At 39.6% G+C, this 22,075-nt stretch overlaps 1 protein-coding gene across 2 annotated transcripts in view; it reads right to left on the reverse strand.

The window, feature by feature from the left end:
- Nucleotides 1-22,075, reverse strand: part of CDH13 (cadherin 13) — a 425,128-nt gene that overhangs the window by 205,410 nt on the left and 197,643 nt on the right. For both annotated transcript variants that reach the window (XM_056500421.1, XM_056500420.1), the window contains exon 5: nucleotides 14,908-15,060. In XM_056500421.1, the coding sequence (XP_056356396.1) occupies nucleotides 14,908-15,060 (153 nt within the window). The remainder of the gene's footprint in view (nucleotides 1-14,907; nucleotides 15,061-22,075) is intronic.

Genomic DNA, 22,075 nt, shown 5'->3' on the forward strand with positions numbered 1-22,075 from the left:
CTCTATACCATTAACTTTTAATTAACTCCAATTTTGCCACAATTAAACTCAATTAGAGCAGAATGTCTGACATTGCAATTAGCTGTATATAAACACCCCAGTTGGTGTCACATTGAATTAATGTCTCCTGGTGGTGGCCTCTCTTTCCAAGGATAATGGATTTGCCACCATCAGGCTGTTAATTGGACCTGGCACCTCGTGTGTTGTGTGTATCTCAGACACAACACCAGATCTCTGCTTCCTGAGCAACTCTGCTTGTCACAGCTACACAGATTCCAAATGCAACCAGCCAAATTCTTTACTGCACTGTACATTCTGTAATCATTACCATATAGAAAAGCTCTTAAAAAAAAATTGGACATCCTGTTTGGTTTTTTTAATCCCAAATGTTACATTCAGTTTTCTCTTCAATTGCTTGTCAACAATGAAAATTATTAGTTAAAAATGTTATCACACACATAGAAAAAGAAATTACATCCATTAGCCAGTCCATGTTTAATGGAATAAACTGTTGCTTTTTAGCAGAGTTCAGTTTGAATCATCTATTTTTTCCTGTCCTTTTACATGTCAGAAGTTCAGTCGTGATCATGGACAATCCTGAAATTATTAGGGTTTGGCCTAATCCATCACAGCCTAAATGGGAAGCAGTTAGAACACAATTTAGCTTAATTTTGGGTGCTGATGAAATTATGCAGCTCCAAAGACAGATATAAAGACACCACCACCCATCAGTTCATTGCCACCTCACCACTTGTGTGTGACACCACTTCTCATTGCTCTGAGGGATAATCAACATTTAATACTGCTGAGAGCACTGGTACCCTGCCTTAAGCAGCAAACCTGTGAGATTGAGGGTGACAGAACAAGGAAAGAAACCTGATCCTAACACCTTTAGGAAAATGGTTATTCAAATCCTCTGGGTTCCCTAACTGCTAGGAAAAGAGTTACAAACAAATGGGACTCAGCAGATAGGTAAAATTCAAGCTCTGATTTCAAAAGGAAAAATGAGCATTTGGTTCCCTGTACATTTAACCCTAAAAAATCTGCTGAAAAGAAAAATTACACTAAGTCCTGTAAAAAAACCAGAAAGCTGGGTGACAATTTATCACATCCTTTGAAGAGCTAAGACTTGTTCCAAGAGATCCTGAGTATCTAACACTGAAACCAATGGGAAGTAGAGTTACATAAATGTTGTTTGTTGTTTGTGGGTGTTTTTGAAAATTATACATTTCATCTCCAAGTTCTATCAAACCTCTGCTTCCTTTCCTTCTGTCCTAACACCTCCATTTCATCCCTGCTCAGAATAAAGCAGAGAGCTTGTGCAGAAGGTGGTAAATTCTCTATGCTGCTCATACATGGCAAGTTTTGAGCTCTGAAAAGGAAAACATGCTCATTAATAAGCAGCTTTAATAAGTCTAGTTAAAATTATGCTTATAAACTTCATACACATGTCCTGGTGTTCTCTGTGAACAGATAAAAGAGAATTGACCCAGTGGAAATTACTTTCCATAATTACATGCTTCTCCAAAGTTTGGGGATTTAGAGCAGAATGCATAATTGGTTCAAATCACACCTTTTACAGTGGCCATAAAATACTGTAATTTATGGTGCTGAATAGCAAAAATTAAGCCCAAGTAGCTCCTAGCAGCACATTTGCTTCTCACTTAACCAAGATGATATCAGCAGGAGCAGAGGATCCTCCAGCAGAGCTGCAGCTCGAGTCTTTTTCTGATGCTGTGTGGGGAGCAGCACCTTTTAAATCACTCAAACTACTCCTGTGGGGTTCAGGATGTGCCCTAAATGGGGTGAGGTGAGCAAACACAGATATTCTGTAGGGCTGCTGAGGTGTGAGTGTGTTCTGTGCCCATTTCCTATAGCATGGGACAATCACAGCCAGATTGAGGAGGTTGGATGATGGAGATAGGATAAATTAGGAGAGGAAAGGGAAAAGGGAAAAGGGGGAAAAAGGGAAAAGGGAAAAGGGAAAAGGGAAAAGGGAAAAGGGAAAAGGGAAAAGGGAAAAAAAGGGAAAAGGGGAAAAAAGGGAAAAGGGAAAAGGGAAAAGGGAAAAGGGAAAAGGGAAAAGGGAAAGGGAAAAGGGAAAAGGGAAAAGGGAAAAGGGAAGGGAAGGGAAGGAAAGGAAAGGAAAGGAAAGGAAAGGAAAGGAAAGGAAAGGAAAGGAAAGGAAAGGAAAGGAAAGGAAAGGAAAGGAAAGGAAAGGAAAGGAAAGGAAAGGAAAGGAAAGGAAAGGAAAGGAAAGGAAAGGAAAGGAAAGGAAAGGAAAGGAAAGGAAAGGAAAGGAAAGGAAAGGAAAGGAAAGGAAAGGAAAGGAAAGGAAAGGAAAGGAAAGGAAAGGAAAGGAAAGGAAAGGAAAGGAAAGGAAAGGAAAGGAAAGGAAAGGAAAAGGATTTAAGGAATTTTCCCCTGGGGAAGCTTCTGGCTCAGACCTAAGTGCAAAGGTTCATGCCTGAAGCATGTCCTGAATCTGTTATAGTGATATATATATATCAATAACCTGTAAATACTAACTGCAATTTAATATACAATGCCCATATTGTCATTTTAAATATTTTGAGCTGAATGTATTGGGGAAAAAAATCGTTATAAGTTACTGATAGCATTTGTAGGTAATTATATGTTCCCTGAATCAAATCTTAGTACTCTCAAAAATCAATGGAATTTTCTCTTTAAGCTGAAAAACTGGAAAAAAAAAAATAAAAAAGGCAAAAAACCCAATGTTTTTTTGTTTAATAATTGCTGATAATCTAAGAGATTGATTTACAAACAGAAAAAAAAGAAGAGGTTATTGAAAACAGTTTTTATTCATAATACAAACCTGGTCAAATATCTGTAATCTGACTGCTACACTCTGAGCAAATGTCTTGAAGCCTAAGAGATACAATTTTACCTTTAATTATAATTTCAATTCAGAATTCAACTAATCAATTCACTAATCCCACTGACCAGAATTTAGGAGACAACTTCCCCTCCTTATATCAGCCTGGGCAGATGAGCCAGGAATTGAGATGGGAAATTATTTATATGCTTGCATCAACAAGTTCAAAGCACATGGCAGAGATAGTGAGCACAGCATTGATCAAAGCTCCCAGGGAAGAAATGAAATTAAATGCACATCCTCAAACACCTGCATTCCTTTAAAGCAAATCTCTAATAAATAAATACACTGCACATATCAATTGCAAACAGGCTGAACAGGAGCTGGAGATTGGTGGTGATTGTTGGGTGACTCAGTAGCTGGAAATTAATAGTGGCTGTTAATTTTGCAATTTGGCACCTGGCAGAATGCAGGGTGTCTTTCAAACTGAGGCACTGTGGAGGTGTTAATGAGTTAAATGAGTCTCCCAGGTGTGCAGTGCCAGCTCTGTGTCCTGCCAGGCTGGGGGACAAGGGGGTGACAGGTCTGAGAGCCTGGTCCCTCCCCTAAGCCAAACCAGCACAGGCTGTGCTGGCATTGCTGGGCTTGGGGACAGCTGGCTTGGGCTGCAATGCAGGATGTGCCCAGAAATGTGAATTCTGTCCCCATCTGTTAAATCCAGGTGGGGCAGTGACCCTGATCTCTGTGGGAGATATCTCCTGCTAATGGGCCAGCTATAAACCAGCTGGGCAATCATCTTTATCTTCCCACAGCCCATCCTCCCTCCAGGAGATATCTCCTGTTCATGGCCACTGAGTCCCAGTGCATGACTGATAAAATTCCATCATCCCACTGGGAGATGCTCCAGCCAGGGGAGGAGCCAAGCCTTTCCTGCCCAGATAAAAACTGAGATTTTGGACACCAAGGCACCTTCTTTCCACTGGATTCCAGAGGAAAACCAGACCTTTGCACATCATCCCTGGAGCTTCAGAGGAAACTGCACCTTCTCCAGGAGCACTGCTCCAGCTGAACCACATCTGCCCCTGCAGGAGGATGCAGCCACCATTGAATGGGACTGTGCCAACACCCTGACTGACTGACGGGTGTCAGCTTGGATTCTGACTCTGGCAGGGTTGGGATTGTTCTGTGTAATACTGCATTTCTATTTTAATTTTCCTAGTAAAGAACTGTTATTCCTAATTCCCCAATCTTTGCCTGAGAGCCCCTTAATTTCCAAATTATAATAATTTGGAGGGAGGGGGTTTACATTCTCCATTTCAAAGAGAAGTTTATTGGCAGACACCTGTCCTTCACAGCAGGACACCAGCACACCCACAGTTCCTCAGGTCATTGCCACTGGACATTCAGCACAGCTCTGAGCATCCCAAGACATCACCTTAGGAACACTTCAGGCCCAACAAGTACCAGCTTGGCTGGTTTTTCTCCAAATTTGTGTTGAAGCTCTGGATTTTTGGCTAGACAAAGACTTTTTTTTTTTTTTTTTTTTTTTTTTTCCCTGAGGAAAAAACTCCAGTTTCTGGGAATAAGGCTTTCACACCTGAGAATCCCTGAGGAAAATCAGGCCCTCCCCAAGGGAGAGAGCATCACACTGATCACAGGGAAACTAGAAGCTCATGAGACCTGGGAAAGAGTGTAAAGCATTCTGCCACAGCAAATGTCCTCTGTAGAGAGGAAAATACAAAATGCAATAAAGTTTCATAGCATTTGGGCAATATATGTTATTTTTAGAACAATTTCTTTACCTCATTTTTGTCCTCTCCAATATGTTTCCTTAGCAGCAAGGGAAAACATGGAAGTTTTTTACAGGTTGTTTTAGACAACAAGAAAAATTGGTAGCTTAAAACTGTCATGATTTTCCTCCCTCTTAGTAATTTCTAAATGGTAAATCATAATCCTGCTATTTTTTATTATTACTCTATTAAATCTTCTGAATTTAACAGAAATGTAACTATAGTGCACTGCTTTATTTGTTCCCATCCACAAATAAAATCTGTACTCTGTATATGAACACAGATCACCTGTTTTATGGATACATAATGCTTTTAAGAAATATATATAATAACAGAGCTTTAAATAGATAATAGGCATTTTCAATTCCTTACATTCATATATCTGCATTGCCAGTGTGCATTATAAATATTAAGAATAATGTCAAAAGCAGAGATTGTGAAGAATTCTGCAAAGATGAACTGCTTTGCAAATGCAGCTGCAGAGCAGGGTACAGCACATCACACTTGTTAATGATAAAACTAGAGGAATAATTTGTATTTCTCCAAATTTTCCATTCACAGAACCATTTCAGATGGAGGTTTTCTGGCTCCACACCACCTTCTCCAATATTTGCCCCACTTTCCCACTCAGAAGCCTTCAGTCCCAACTGGACTGTTTGATGTTCTTTTATGTTTTAGTGATGGACTTGAGAAGAGCTTGAAGCAGAGCATTTCCCAGCCCTGGCAGACAAACAAGTTTGGACAAAATGTTTTGAAGATTACAAAAATCAGAGGGGAAAAAAAAATAAAGTCCTCATGGGGTAACCTCAAAGGATCCCAGTGCCTGTCCTTGAAACCTTCCAGTCTCACTCCTGCACAAGAGGTTTTGCCAGCAGCTGCTGGGACCTGCTCTGTTCTCTACAGGAAAAGTGCAAAACTCCTCAAAACTGAAAGATCCATCTCATGAGTCCAAACATATGGTGTTGTACATGAGCTTATATCAGCAAATTATCTCTTGAAAATTTGTAAACTAAAGCCATGTCTCCTGTTAATGAGCTGCTAGAAGAGGAAAAATAAACCAAGACACTTTCATAAATGTAGCTTAATTTTAGGGAATTTGTCTAATTAAGAAATAATTAGTTATGACCTGAGTAAACCAGGATAAATACAGCAAGACTTTTATCATTTACATGCTAATAAAATCATGCCAAAGTAAAATTTCCATAATATTAGAAGTCTCTTCATGCAGTGTTCTCTAAATATTTATAACTTTAGTTCCCTCAACCTCTCTCACTCATTTGCTCTTATGCAGGGAAATAGATCTAAAGAGAGAAAAAGTGAGCAGAAGAATCACCTGTTTCCATGGATGTTTCCATCAAAAACAACTAATAAAGGGAAAAGGGGAATTCTCACTGCTCTGCTTGCAGTGTACAGTGTTGCAAACTTGTATTTTTATGAGTTTTACCAGTTAGTGGTTTTTCTGAACTTCCACCTGTCGAGTCTTGTCCTATTTTCATTTTAAATAATTAAATATCTAACTACCAAAAAGAATTCCAGAGCTCAGATGTTGTTGATCAAAAAATCTTCCCCAGAAACCAGGTTAAAAGGATTCACTTAGGGTTTGTGGAATCACACATTTGTGTTTGTGCAGTGACATATATTTTGGGCATATTTGGAATTATTTAGTCAAAGAATAACAAGAAAGCAGCCTGGACACACACATGTACAGCAGAGTGATGTGCAGCTGTGTTTTCTTAAAATGGAAAACTATTTAAGTTAATATCTTATTGCTTGCTTGGTAAATGTACCAGTCAGAACTATATTAAAAAATCCTTTTATTTCTTGCAGACACCTGTTCACCTGTGATGCCACAGGAAAATGGGTTTTATTTCTGCTCCTGCAGAGTTTGTGCAGCTGCAGGTCCCAGTGGTGCTGTGGCTGCCCCTGAGGCACTGAGCTCCATTAATTGCCAGCAGTGAGGTAACAGCTGATATATTCTGGGATGTGGCAGAGACAGCCCACAAAGGGCTCTAATTTCATTTCCACAGATCAAATTATGAAATGTTACTATCACCCTCCCACAGGTGGTCATCTGCCTGCAGAGGACTTAAAAAACAGCAGTCAAAAACTTGGAATGTCAGCTGGCCTTCTGCCTTTTTTTAATTTCTTTTTCCAGCACACAGTAATTTTTGTATCATTTCAATAATGGAAACTCCATGGTCCATAGTGTCATTTTTCCTCCAAGTGTCTTAGGGACATTTTAAAAATATGTAACAATGAGCAGGCTGTGTTTGGAGTCCTATGAAACTGCTGCATTATAGAAGGACTCCTAAAGCTTGGTGTAAAAAAAACCAAATACCAAGAGATTGGATTTTGAAGACAGCTGCACATTCAACTGGGCAAAGATATTTAAATTTTTTCACTTCTAGCCTAATTCCCTCTGATCATGTTATGGTAACTCACTGAGTCCATAAACTGAATGCTTGAAGCATCCCTATTTCTTAATTTTATACAAATTCTTTTCACAAATTTTGCAAAAATACTGTATTAATTAAAATTTAGCTCTCCATTGAAATTAAAAACCTGTTTAGTGCTTTTGCCCCAAACACATGCAGATACAGCTTAAAATTTTGATCCATTATCCTACAATAATTTTACAGAGATCAAGCATTGAACTCACAGTTCTGAAGCCACAGAAGTAATTATTGTATCAGGTGTTCTGTGCTCACTTTTGAGCAGACCACAATTCCAGGGCTGACAGAACTAGGTATTAGAGTTACTTGAATAAACTAAATGCTAGCAATTTCTAGATAATCATACACTTCTCTAATTAATATCCATAAGTTGATGGAGGGCATGTACAGACTGAAAGGCATTAACATGGGAACAAAGTTCAATTTTCCAGTGAAATTTCCTTAGCATCAATATTTACAACCTGGGCTGTTGCACAAAAATTGCAGACATGGCAGAGTCCTGCAGTAAGAAATGTGAAGGCAAAGGTTTGCAGAAGACAGGCTTCTAAAGGGATTTATTTATGGACACAGCTGATCAGAATGGATAAAGCTGCACAGCTTTTGCAAAGACAGTGGAAAGGTTCTACACTATAACCAAACAAATTTATGCTCAGATGATGGTTGTGTGCTCCCCTTGCAACATGATTTATAAAGAGCAGAAAACAGGTCAGTGGCTGAGCAAGGAAATGCAAAGTGTGTAGGAAAAGTGGAAGTGAATGGCATAAAACATCAGGAAAGACAGGGGGAGGAAAATGTTGTGGAGTGAAGTTAAAAGTGCAAGGGAAAAAAATCAAGAATGTGGAAAATGAAAAGAAGATGGCAGGGAAGGATAAGACAGGTAATATGGTTTTATTCAGGTCCATAAAGAACCAGAGGTCAGAAAGGAGGCAGCAGCTCCTCTTTCTGCAGGCAGGGAGTTATTGACAAAAATATAATGAATTCATTGTGTCAGTTCTCAAAAAATAAAAAAAAAGAAAAAATAAACTTATTACAGACCACACCTATCTTGTTTAGAAACAGGAGCTATAGATAGTCATGGACCCACATTTCCAGGTTCAGGACATAGCCATAGAAATCAAGGTCTTTGCAGCAATTAGAACATTAAGATTCTGAATTTTGAGCAGCTCGACTTCAAAAATGTCTGTATTACATTCTGAAGGTTACTGATGGATGACAAAAACTTATTATTAAATTAGCAAGTAAGGCCAGACCTTCAAGACAGTCTTGAGCCACAGGACTCTGTGTCAAAATTCCCACTGCAACATTCCTGCACCCTCTAGCAAAGGACCAGGAAACTCAGAACTTGTGCTGTTTTCCAGCAAAGCAAACCAACAAAAATTTACACTTAATAAGAGAAGAAAAAAGATCCTCCTTGCCATTCATAAAGACAAGAATAATAGTTTCTATTTAACCTGTGGTTGGTTGTGTGTCAGGCTGGTTAAAGAAAGGTTTATGGGCAGATAAAGATTTCCTACCCAACTAATTTGACTTGTACCAAGCAGAAAAAATGAGATGTTCCCATCTTTCCCCTGAACTCCTAAGATTCCTTCCTTTCCTGCGGGAAAACACAAGTTCTGAGGAAAGGGAAAAGTGTCTTGCAGGGTATTGTTGTTACACCCAGAACAGTGAGGCCTCAGCAATATATTTTGAGGGTTATTATAATACAAATAAGGAAAAGAAACAAACAAACCAATCGTGCTAAGCAGCAAAGAAACATCATGATGCCTTTTAAATGCCTTAAAATGCAATTAATATATAATAACAGAAACAGCCAAGAAGCATCATGATGACTTTTAAATGCCTTAAAATGCAATTAATATATAATAACAGAAGTGGTTTCATAGGTAATTAACATAAAATGACAAAAAAATGTTATTAGTCTCCTTGTGTTTTACTGAACACATCATTATTCTTTCTGGGAGTGTTCTATTAGAAAATAATTTAAAATAATCCAAACCAACAAAACAACAGACAAAAAACCTACAAAACTAGACCACCATGCAAACAAATTTTATGTCACTCATTATTGTCTCAATAAACTCACATTTTCCCACAGCTCCTACTGCTCTGCATTTCCACTCTCCCACTCCTCAATAAGAAAACACTCATTTTTCCTGGTGTCTGGAGAGTGTGTTATTTTTAGGATGGAAATCCAAGTCCACTGCCTTGACAGTTATAGGTTATAAACAAAGCTTTGCTGGATTTTACAAAATTTCTCTCTATTCCTGCTACACATGGCACTCCAGTGCTGTGGAACTGCAGGGATGGCAAAGCCACAGGAGCAGCCAGAGCTCTGGATAAAGCAAATGCCCTCCAACAAAAGCATCTGTTGACTTTTTCAGGCTTTCCCCAGAAATCAAATGAGGATGTTGCTGCTTTCTGAAAGGAATCACAGCTCCCTGCTGATATCTCATGACATTGGGAGCTATTGATTTGCATACAGTATTTATTGAACACACTATTGCCAGTAAAAATGAACAAGATGTGGTAAATTAGAGAGCTCATACAGAATATTTTTTTCCCCAAGACAAAACACATAACAATGACCTGAATTTCAGCTTCACTTCTTGTCAGATTTCCCCTTTATCCCATAAACCAACTTGGGGAGAGAAATATTTCCAGTGGCTGGAAATCCCATTTCCATCCCAGCTGCACAAGCAATTCTATAAACCGTAGTTTTAAGAAATGTGACTCCACTTAAAATTTATATGCTCAGCTATTTGATTTATGCCCACAGCCCTGGTGATCACCTTGGCTTTGACCCTGGTGAACAATCAATGGCACAAAGTTTCCCAAGAATTCAGGAGTCAGGACATGGATCTCATTGAAGGATCCAGGCTTTGTTTCTGCCTCCAGGTTTTGAAGAATCCTCTCTGAATTTACCAAGAGCCCATTAATGTGAACACATTAATGAATATACATGTAAACCCAGCAATATGAAGGAAAAAAACATCCATTTCCTGCACCCCCTACATTTAACATGCAACACAAGCTACAGAGATCTTTGTCCCTGTCAGAATTTTCAGATGTATTTCAGTTGATCTGGATGCAGCTCATGTATACAAATAATTATATTTTTTACTTCCACAAGACCTTTTTTTTTTTACAGTAAAATTTTCTTTCTTTAAATACTCAGGATTCTTCCCTTAAACTTTGAACTCTGCCATTACTCCATGATTGTTTGATGCAACAGGTGTAATTTGAAATCACCAGTGTTTTAACAATGATTCTTTAATTAAATCAAGCACATTTTACTGCAATTTATATATCTACATGACCAAACTTGTTGCCGTGAAAGACTGAGTGCCTTCTTTTTTGGGGGATATTAGTAGGGGATGACTGAGGTCTGATATTCCCCATCAACTGGTTTCAGCTCAAAACAGATCAGTTGCACTCCAGACAAACCTGCCAGTGCAGATAACTGGGATTAAAATTCATTTTAGACCATTCCTGAAGTTAGAAGCAAACTCATGATCTTCCTTTTGAAGGAGCAGCCTGTTTCTGTGTGCTGTCCATAGCCAGCATCAGCAGAGATTCAGTACCAGGGGATGATAAATCATTCCAAAAAGGATGTGGCTGCACTAAAATGGACTTACACAGACAACAAATTCCTTCTCCTGCACACTATAAATTGCAGCCATTCACTTGCTGGGTTTTGCTATACTAACACTTCCCTTATCTGCAAAAATGCATTAAAGCACTTACAAATCTTCCCCACAAAATGCTCCTCAGCACCTGAGCAAGCTAGTTTTGCTTCATTGTGAAGCATTTCCATTATTTGTTCCTTATTAAACGGGGAAATTGAGCCCATTAGGGCTGCAGCCTCACCTCCAACCTTTGCCTCAGCCCCAAGCAGCTCAGGTGAGGCATTTCACAGCAGAGAGATGGATCTGAAATCCTGACCCTCCTCTCAGCCTGCCTGTGAGCCAACATACAGAAACAATTCTCCACAGAGCTGCACACTCCCAGTTTGCTTTTCAGTCCTGTTAGCATAAGTTTTCTAAATATCTCAGTCTGTCACTGCCAGTTACAAGGCATCCTTTCACAGAAGTGTAATCTGCCATTATGAAAAAAGCTGAGGGCAGATTTCACACCTCTGCTTGTTAAGTATTTTTTTAAAGCAAATAAAGCTCTTTACTTAAAAAATAATTAAAACTAACTCTTCATTAGCAGTTCAAATTGCCTAGGTAAATTTGGTCACAGCTCTAATTTGCAGGCAGTTTTATCAAGATGCTTCACTTCGTGCTTGCAGAGGATCACTTTCTGATTATTTCCCTTCCACACACATTTGTTGCCTGTCAAGGATGGCAACACCCTTTAAAACTTGAGTCCCAGTTGGAACACCCCACTCTGCCACCTAACCCCAATGCAGCAAAACAAAAAAAAATTATATTTTTGCCAATTCTTCTACCACCTAACTTGCAGTAAAGAACACAACAGAGTTCTTGTAAATTAGAAACTTTTTGTCATCTTGACAATCAACCTCCATAACTCTTCCTGCTCTTTCTTGCATTCTGCCTACAAATACATTATCCAGGTAAATGTGAGGTTTTGAAAATGAGCCCAGGGGTTTTAAATAGCAGATTACCCCATAATCACTGATTTTCAGACTTCTATTTTCACTGGCCCTCTATCTGACCCTTTGTTTCCCAATTCATTGGGGTTTTATCAACACTGAGCACGAGTAGCCCTCCAGCTTCACTGGAATCCTCTTGCTCTGTTATCACATCTCTTTACAGAAGCACTTGATTATTTTTTTGCTCAAGGAAAGGGCTGAAAAGTCACTAATATTTCTGCTCTGCTGGAATCAGAAAAGACTGTGGTTCTGAATTGCATAAATTATGGGCAGGTTTTGGATGGTGTGAGCCTCACAGATTTGGGCTAGAAAATCCATCTTAAATCTCCCCACCAATCTCCCTCATCTGCTTTTTCCACATTTTCCCAATAGCAAATAAATAAACTATTTGCCATTGTCTGAAATTTCTGACTTAGGCTGATTTATTCAAATCTCAAGAGAAAACCAAATATGCTTGAGAGCATATTAGTGCAGTGCAACCCCTTTTTCTCCAGTAAATAGGGGCTCCAGGCTGCCTCTTATCTCACCAGCCCAGGAGCAATTCCAAACTTGCCCAGAGCTGCCTAAGCCCTTCTTCAGAGCATCATTCAGCTCCAGCAAGCCCCAGAGTAAAACCATTCCATGTAAATCCACCAGTGTGCTCTGACCTGCAGAATTCCTATCAGGATGCTCTTTAACAAACCTCTTGAGGAGGAAAAAAGGAGCTGCTACACAATTTCCTAGCACTTTGCTGGGTCCTCCTGCTCTTATCCACAAGCAGCTTTCACTTAAAACTGACATTTCTTGGGATTTAAGAGCACAAACCACAAAGTTTCATAAGAAATAAACCCATAAACAAAGTGGATTAATAAGTTTATTTCACAGGGTAGTGTTGTTAATACGAGCTGCCTTACATTCCTCTTCCCAGTTTGAGCTCCTTCGCTAAAAACCAAATTTTAAACTCATCTGAAAATACAACTTCCACACAAATGGGCTTCTCTGAAAAGACTGGCAGGCCCTGGCCCTCAGACAGATGTTTTCACTCTATTTTAAAATATTTTCTAACTTTTACTAGAAATAAAATATTAAAAACAAGCTGTGGAAAGAAGGGATTAACACAAATAATGAACAAAGTGTAGAGTTTGATACTGTGTAATTTAATCATGTTCTCTTGTTATGAATCCAGAGAACAACTACAAGTTTTTCAGTATTCCTCCAGGAGAAAGAGGGCAGCAAAAACACCATTTTCAAACGTTCAGTGTAAAAAAAAAAAAAAAAAACCAATTTTTTAACAGATTAAATATTCTTACCAAATTTAAAGCATTCTGAGGTGGTAAAATCTGCAAAGTTGTATGAAGCACTGTGCTCACCAAAGCTCTGTTTTGTGCCTTATTGACATTTTTCAATTCTTACCCCTTGAGCATTTATGCACTAAGTGCAGAGTGCTCAGTGCTCAGAGCATCCCTTGGTGCAGCTGTATCCTGGAGAATTCAAATAGATTTTATCTTTTCATCCTTCCCCCACCTCTAAATACAAACTTGATATTCTGATGGTTTGCAAAGAACTTGCATTTTTTCCACAATGATTTCTTCTTTACTTTACATTTTGCTTTGAATTTTCCCTTTCAGACCCACAGTTCTGGGCAGGGAGAAGCTCAAACAAAACCAGAAAACACTTTTTTTTGAGAGAAATTCAAGGGTATTTCAGGTTATTCACCTTTCAGTGTACCATGGAGATCAGGGAGAAAATCCTGTTGTCTTCCTGACACCATGACACATCTTTATTGGAAAATAATGGGCTGGATTTGAGACAGAGTAATCAAGCAGAGGTTTCTCCTTCAGAACATTTCAGCCCCGTTTTTTGCTGCAGGATGGGGTGAGCTGCTGAGCAGAGTGCTGGATAAGAGCTCAGGAAGCACCACAGCCTCTCAGGCTGTGCATTTACTGCTCTGGATCTGCTGTATGACATCCCTTGTGCATAACTTGCCTTGCTTCAAAAATCCTCCTCTAGGGAAATGGGGTTGTCTTAATTTAAGTTTTGCCAGATCAGATGTGTGGGCTATTTGTGGTTTGCTGCATTAAGTTGAAAAGTCTACTATGATTTTCCAGGAGAAAAAAAATATCTGAGGTTTATAGTCAGCGCATTAAGGTGGAAAGCCACTGATAAAATAAGAAACAGCTGGCAAATGAAGACAAGGAACAGCGTTAAAAAGAGAAACTGCAATGTTTTTCTTGCAAGAAGGACGTCAGCAACTCCCATAAATCCTGTGCAAGTGCTTAACACACATTTCACTGCAGACCCAGCTACCAAGGAGATGTTTAAGTGCTGAAAACCAGCATATGGTAAATTTTAGCAGCGCTGTTTGAGCAGTAGGACCCGTCACCAAACTGGGAAACTCTCCCAGAGGAGGAAGGAAACAGCACTGGAGGTACAAGTGTTGATTATTGCACTGCAGGAGACAAAAGTGAGGGGTCAGGGGTGGCAGCCAGGACTGTCCCCAAGCCTGTGTCCCACAGGGGTGGAGATTATCCCGTGGTGGGACACAAGAGGCAACGTGCACCAGCCACTGAGCACTTGGAATTCTGCTGCTCCTCTGGATCAGCGTGGCCAGGGACAAGTCAGGGGAGTGCACATGCCCAGAGCTGGGTGGAAAACAGGAATTGACTGGTTCTCTGTTTGTTTTGTGCATTTTGGGACGTTATGGAGCAGTTGTTCTGCAAATTTCAGAGTTCATTTGTTGGGTGTTCAGTGGAGAGAAATATTTTTGTTGACAAGGAAAGGAATCTTTAGTAAGAACTTTGTAGGTGATGTACATTTCAAACGTAACAATTTCATATCATCAGAATCTTCTCTACCTCTATCAAGAACACCCATTACTAAAATGTTCAGTAGTACTTTTCATTGACCATTTGACAATAAAAATGTCTAATTGTGTAGTACCATGGTGACAACTTCCCCAAAAGATCTTCCTTTGTCCAAACAGAATTTTCTATTCAGAAATCAAATGCATACACAATGTTCTGACAGCATTTCCACTGAAGACAAATGACAGAAATTCCATGCAGAAAGGAGAAAAATTTAAATTGCGTGAAAAACAAACACATTTACCATTTCCAACAGATCCTCTTGAAATTCCATAGGACAGCTGAGTGCTCCATTTAAGTGCAGATCTTTGAGGAGCAAAGACAAAGCGCACACAATCAGCACAGAGGTGTTACCACCCTCGTTACTCACCTCGTAATTGGCGATTGCTTCTCGATCAAGGGTCCGGGTCACAGACACGTCCCCGTTCATCTCATTGATCCTAAAAATGCCTCTTGGCTCTTGATCCACCCCCTTCCCAGAGAGCCGAAACTTCACTCCCTCGGTCCCCTCACTTCTGATGACCTGCATAGGAGGAAACAAGTGATGGCCACGTTGTAAAATCTTTTAAACTCGTCCTAAATCCACATAAGTCATTTCAGTCTTTTAGCTAATGCTGAGCTCTGTTCCCTGCCAATAAAATGTAACTATAAAATAGGATTTCAATCATTCACAAGACACTGTGCAGTTTTTGTGTCAAACCCTGGGAAAGCTGCTCATGTTCTTGGCTATTTCCTATCTTATCTTTAGTGTCTTCAATTTCACTACTTTAAGTTTCTGTTATTCCATCATTGAATTCACTCTATGTCTAGAATTTGACATTTCATTTACTGCTATTTCTTCTTTTTAGTTAAATTGATAGAACAGCTACAAACTTTAAAAAAAAAAAAAGAATATTCTATTGATTGCCTAGAAGCACTCTTACTTCACAACAGCCCTTAGCATACCAGAGAGCCATCACACAATATTTTACATGTCATTGTGAAGTCATTACACACTACTTTTAGGTTGGGTTATTTTCCCCCAGTTCTCTTTCAAATTAATCCTTTCCCAGGATTTTAAATCAAGGGCAAAAATCTCTGCATGAAAATACCAGAATGTCTTGCCCAGAATACTCCTGAATCACACAGTTGGAATTAGTCCACTTCCCAAATATCTGTTTGTGCATATACACACACCTGTGAGTGCATGAAGACTCCTTGTTACTATCACCTTATTCTCCCATGAGAACAAAATCCCTAAAAATCCAATTTCATGGCAGCCTCACGTTGGTGACAGTAACATTTACCAACCTGCAGAGCCACACAACGTCAGCTATAAAACACACACTTTGCAAATTTGTATTTGTGCACCAGAATCTGAGGGATTATGAATTAATCTTGCCCTTTAAGGCTGACAGTCTTGCCAAGCCATTTCTTCCCTCTGCTGTTCCACGTTCTTTTGTTTCCAGCAATTTCACATCGCTGATTTCCTCAGAAACATTGAGTCAAAAATTGATATTCTGGTCTGAGTTACAGTTCAGGAAGAGGAAGGGAGAAAGTGGCCTTAGAAATCTGGACCTTCTCCAACTTTGAGATAATAAATATGCAGAGTGTTTAATAATGTCCCTGAGGAAATAAATGTTTGCTGCCCTATTGCTGTGGGTTGAGCAAATGCTGGTTTGCAGATTGCTGGGCAGGGAGATTTTGATTTAACTCCATAATCATTATTCCTTTATTTTAATTGAGAAAAAATTGCCATGAGTTATGAAATAGGAAATCAGCACTTTCAGAGATAAAGTTATGCTTTCCAAACCCTTTGGGGAAGGGAGACATTTCAATGTAAAAACCTGTTTCACCTTGTTTTTTCTCCCTCTTTCCAATACTCAGAAACTCTAATGGTTGAAGTTTCTTTCCTGTGTATTTTTGAGTGAGTCATGCCAAAACACAGAGGCAGACAATCCTGCAGGTGACAAAAGGACAAAGTCACTTTGAGACTTTGAGACTTCTGGTTTGGTGATGAACCTTGATCTTAATGGCTCCTACTGAAAATTTACCTTCTGTTCAGGTCATTTTTGGGCCAATTTCTGGTATTTTTATGTCAAGCTTAAGAATAAATGTTTCCTTTAACAGAAAGCTATGCTCGAGGTTTTGCAATCTCATGACCATTGCTCATTTTTCTAGGGAAAAGATGGATTGATCCTTTTCTGCCCTGATGGCTGAGACTGAGATAATTCAAGAGCACCTTCCCACATAAGAGCAGTGCTTTGAAAGGCCTGAAATCAGCCCAGGCCAGCACAAAAGTCTAACCCAGAGATGTTTATACTACACCCATTTCCACCAGAGCCACCAGACATCACCTGTTTGTGACAGATTTAAGACACAGTATAAACACAGTGCCCCAGTTGTAACAACCCACAATAAGAAAGAAAAATATTGGGGACTCTTCTGAAAGGGAATTTGTAAAAAAAATCCAGATATTTATATGGAAATTTTTCTCTACACTAGATAGAAAAGCAAGAATGGAGTAGTAATAATAACAATGATAATAATAATAGTAGTAATAGTGGTCCCTGCAAACCCAACCAGTGGGAAAATTTCATCTCAGCATCGAACCTGGCAAAGATCTACACCTCGAATTAGATGGTGAGACATCTCTGAGAGGTCAGTGCTCCTTGGAGCTGACACATCCCACATCCCATCCCCACTCCAGCTGCAAACCCTTCCTCACCAGCTCATGCCTGGGAGGAGCAGAGGTTTCCTGAACACTGGCTGAGCTCTCTCAGCTCTTGGAGGACCTCAGGGAGCAGTCACACCCACGGTGCACCCCTTTGCACCTTTTCCTTTTATCCATCCACCTGTCCGTGCCTCCAGGTGCTGCACACGGATGGTGTGACCCAGAGCCAGCACTGAGCTGTGGGCAGCTCACAAAAAAAAAAAGTCATTTTCAGAAGGTTCGTTAAAACGCTTAATTAGCCACAAGAGGGAGCCGCGAGCTCCCAGGAATGGCAGGGAGAGCATCACCATCCCCTAATTAAGATGCTTATATAATGGCTGCATAGTTCAAAGAAAGTGCATTTCCCAGTTCGCACGGAGCTCAGTACAATGGAAAGTTTAATAAAAATCGGGCTTAATTTGCCATATGGTTTGGTGCTTCAGCAAGAGCAAGGAAGAAAGCAGGAGGATTGTCTGACATCTCCTCTGGCAAGGCTGAGATTTGGAGCACTGGCATAAACACAGCTCTGCTCACAGGAAATTTTCCTAGCTCACAATGCAGTTGCAAACAATGTTTTCCCAATATCCTGGTGGAGATAAAACAAGGCCAGACTATTTCTGCTGCAATGTTTACTTTGGGATTTCACTTTTACATTTCTAAAAGACATAAATGAAACCCCACAGTCTCTGCTACCTGAAGCCCAGGCAGAGACAGCTATTTCCATAATTTTTTCACAGCTTCAGGAACTTCAGTGCAGGTTCTAATACTGAAAATGTCTGCACCATATGGCAGTGGCCACGTGTTGCACATAAAGGCTCTGCATTCTAAGGAAATAAGGCAGCACAGGACCCCACCACCCACCCACTGGGAATGTGGATAAGACAGGAATATTTTATCCAGCATCCCAATTTCTACCTGTTTCATTCTCCCTTGTGATGTCCATGCCAGAATGGATTTCCCCAGAGCTGCTCCCCACCTGCCATTGTGTGTCCCTCACAGCTGAACCCATCCCCCTGCTGGGGGTTTATCACAAAAGTGAATCTGAGTGCTCTCAAGGGAAGAGGAGAAATAGAAGTACAAAACCCCCACGCTGCCCCGAGAGAGAGAATTCACAGTTCTGCAGTGCCAGCAAATCTGTCCTAAACAGATCATCCTCAGTCACCAGTTTCATTCTTTAAAAGTGTTTGCCTCAACCACTCCCCTAATTTATCACTTCTTGATGCCAGGTGAATTATAGATGCATCATAATAGTTTCACTTTTTAATTAGAAAAACAATCCCACCCCCAGACAGGAATATTTGGTTCATGGCCCAGTTCTTTTCATTTCAGAGCATTACAGTGTCTCCCTTGTGATCTTTTTTTTTTTCAATTTCATTTTATTTTTTGTGGGGTCGTTTGGTTCTGGTGTTTTGTACTTCCCCTAGCATCTTAGAAAATAAATTTATTCATGGAATATTTAAAGGTGAACTATTTTTTTCCTCAAATCACTGTGCTCAACGAGAGCAAAACAATGGTTTAGGCCCATTGTTTAGATATTGTATAAATAAACAGACACTTCCTGTCCTGCCATACTGAAAATTACTCTTTACAGTCAGAGGCTCCATCTGCTCCACACTGACTCAAATACTCTCTCAACCATAACAAATGCAAAACATTCCCATCGTTATTCAAAAGCATTAACCAACAGAAACTGCTTCATTACAGTAAGCCAAACACACAAAACCCATGGCTAGAAAGGAATTTATATAATTTGCTGAATTTAATAATTTATTATGCAAAAAAATTAATACCTCTAGCTTCTTTAATGAAAAGTCAGATAACGTGGCTGAGCATGGAGATGAATTGTGCTTTTTGATGAAGGCCAAACCTGACCTTGGCTTTCTCTGTGATCAGAACTTTCTCCAGACTCACTCCATGTGCAGGTGACAGGCCAGGAAATCCAGGGGATTCATTCCCATAGAGGCAACAGGAATTATAAAGCTCTAAGTGACTGTGTCTGTTATTGGTGATAATTAGAGATAAACCCAGCACAGGATATTTCTCAGGCACCACTTTCTCTTGTTCACATAATGGGTTATTAACTCCACTCTATCATCAGTCAAAGCACATCTGGGCAGGTGCCCTTTCAGGATGTTATCATGTTATCCAAAACATCCAAAGCAAGTTAATGGAAATAAGAATGAACAATATTTGAGAAATTCAAGTAAAGAGCAAAACAAAATTCAGCAGTTAAGGGTGTTTGTGGAAAGCAAGAACACAGGGGATATCACAGTCCTAAATTTCAGACCATTTTCAAACCAGTTTTCAACCTCCAGTCTATGGAAGAGGCAAGGTTTTCAAAGCTGTGTCCATCTCCAAGAGCTTTCCTGAAAACCTGAAACCAGCCAAAAAAAAACCCAAAAACATCCCCAAATTCCTGATATCTGTCCTTGCAGCTGAAGGGGCCCTCCAGAATCCACAGGATGGAAAGGGAAATGTCACCAGCAATGGGGATGCACAGCACAGACCCAACCTCTGTGACAGCCAGGGCAAGGGAACACAAAGTTGAAAGATTTTGGGTTCTGGGGGAAGCAGAGCTGGGAAAATCTACATTTAGTACCTCAGACATTCTTCCTGTGCCATCAGCTCCTAACATTTTGTTTGGTGTTGCTGACAGTCCAAATAACAATGCACATCTACAGATCTCCCAGAGAAAAGAGATGTACATAGACTGGATTTAATCCAGCAAAGAAAGCCATAATTCAGTTATTTTAAACTTTAAGGACCTCTTTGCTGTTTCAGATCCTGGGTGAAACACATGACTACAAAATATCTGAATTTTGCACTTGAAGATACAGATTTGAATTATTGCAGGATGCTTCTCAATCAAAGAGATTACTTAAAATTTTAAATACAAGGTAATTAATCCTTTAACAAAGTTTGGATTCTTGTTTACTTCTGTGGATTATTTGTTATTTAATGTTTAAATGTTTAAATGTTACACATTTAAACCTCAGTGGCACTGGGCAAAACTCTTATTACAAGAGTAGCAATTACTTCTTAGTCACATTCTTTTGCACTTGTTCTCTTAAGACTCTTATGGATTACAGAAAAAAAAAAAAAGGGGAATATGTGTATTATTACAATAGTGTATCTGTAAACTGAAGTGTTTTACTATCTGTATAAAATTTCTGAAATATTCAGTACTGGGTATGCTAATACCTTGAACATGAAAACTTTTATACCAACTTCCAGAGAAGGAACACGGGAATCAAAAAAATCAGGCATGGATATTAAATGAATTACAAAAATGAAAAAGCATACACTGATATTCTCAAGAGGATCCTTTTTAGCTTTTTAACTCTGAGCTTTGTCATGCAAAACGTTTCAGGAAGTGTCAGATTTAGGAACAAGGTTGGGAGAATTAAAACACATGGTTTCAGCATATTTTGGATGCATTTTTGCAAGGCTGATTAGGGGCTGCAAATGGTACCAGTGCTCCTCGCCTGGAGGCATTCAGACAGAACTGTGAATGCTCTGATCAAGCACCACATTGAGGACTTTATGTACATGCAGGAAATAGAACTTGCACTGCTCAAAGAGCAGGTGAAACACTGAAGGAATTTCTTGGACTGGGGCACTGTCTGTAAAATTTACTATACTAGCTATTCTTTTGTTGCATCAGTGCAAACACAATGTTTTACTAAGTAGAAACAACTGCAAATCTGAAATTCGGCAAGGTTTATAAATTCCATAGGCAAATATTTCAACAAAGTATCTCAATGTATGAAAACTACACCATATATTGAAAACCAGTGAAGTTGTTTCACCACCAGGACTCTGTTTTCCAGGTCTCTTTAGAATAATCAAAACAAATAAGGTATTTGATATTCAACCAAAAAAATATCTTCTCAACATAATGGCTTTTTTATCATAATTATACATAAATGTTTACAAAATTCAGATCAACTCTGTAGTGGGATGCACAGGTGCTCAAGTGAAGCAAAATGAATTTATGCATGTGGGAGCCCTGGGCACTGGTGGATCCCTTCAGCCCCAGGTTCATTATCGTAGCTGCACACAAATGCAAGAATTCTCCCTGAAGAACCCTTCCCAGCAGTTGCAGGGATTTAAATTTGAGGATTTAACCAATATAAATAGCTAACAGTGAGCATTTGCTGGGAGATCGAAGCAAAGTAATTCAATAAACACATCAAGATGTGCATTAGCCTTCGTAGCAGGTAATTCCTCAGCTTCCTTTTACTCCTAATTTATAAAGAGCAAGAAGATTCATTACAAACAATTTTCCCTTTCCCTGTTCCTAGCAGTCTATTTCACAAATAAATCTGCAGACTCAGGATTCTGTGCACAGCACCTCCCTGCTGACAGCACAGAGTTCACAAACTTGGGTGATCTCAGAGGGAGAGGACTGAGAAATGCTCCTTGTCACAGTGGCTGTCCCACTGGCTGCCCTGGCCTTTCAGGAACCATTCAAGCACCATATTTTATTTGCTACCTAAGTGGCTGGCAAACCCTGTCACCTGAAGGAATTGGAGCACCACTCTCTGCTGAGTGACAGCCAGACTGTGGTCTGTTAGGAAAAACCTGACTGTGATTGACAATATTAAAAGCAGAACTCAAAAGATCCCCTTAAAAACAAACAAACCAGGGGATTATTTGGACTTATAGAGGAGCTTTACTGAAAGCTTTTCACAGATCTAAAAAGGCAGAAATTAAGAGGCAACATTGCCATATTTGATGATTTGGGATTGCAGCAACTCAGGATTTAGGACAGAATACACGATGTGTAATCACCACAGGTGTAGCCAAATCTGGAAGAAATGGGAGAAAAGAGAACAGACCCAAC

Source organism: Oenanthe melanoleuca, chromosome 11, assembly GCF_029582105.1.
Source record: "Oenanthe melanoleuca isolate GR-GAL-2019-014 chromosome 11, OMel1.0, whole genome shotgun sequence".
Taxonomy (NCBI): Eukaryota; Metazoa; Chordata; class Aves; order Passeriformes; family Muscicapidae; genus Oenanthe; species Oenanthe melanoleuca.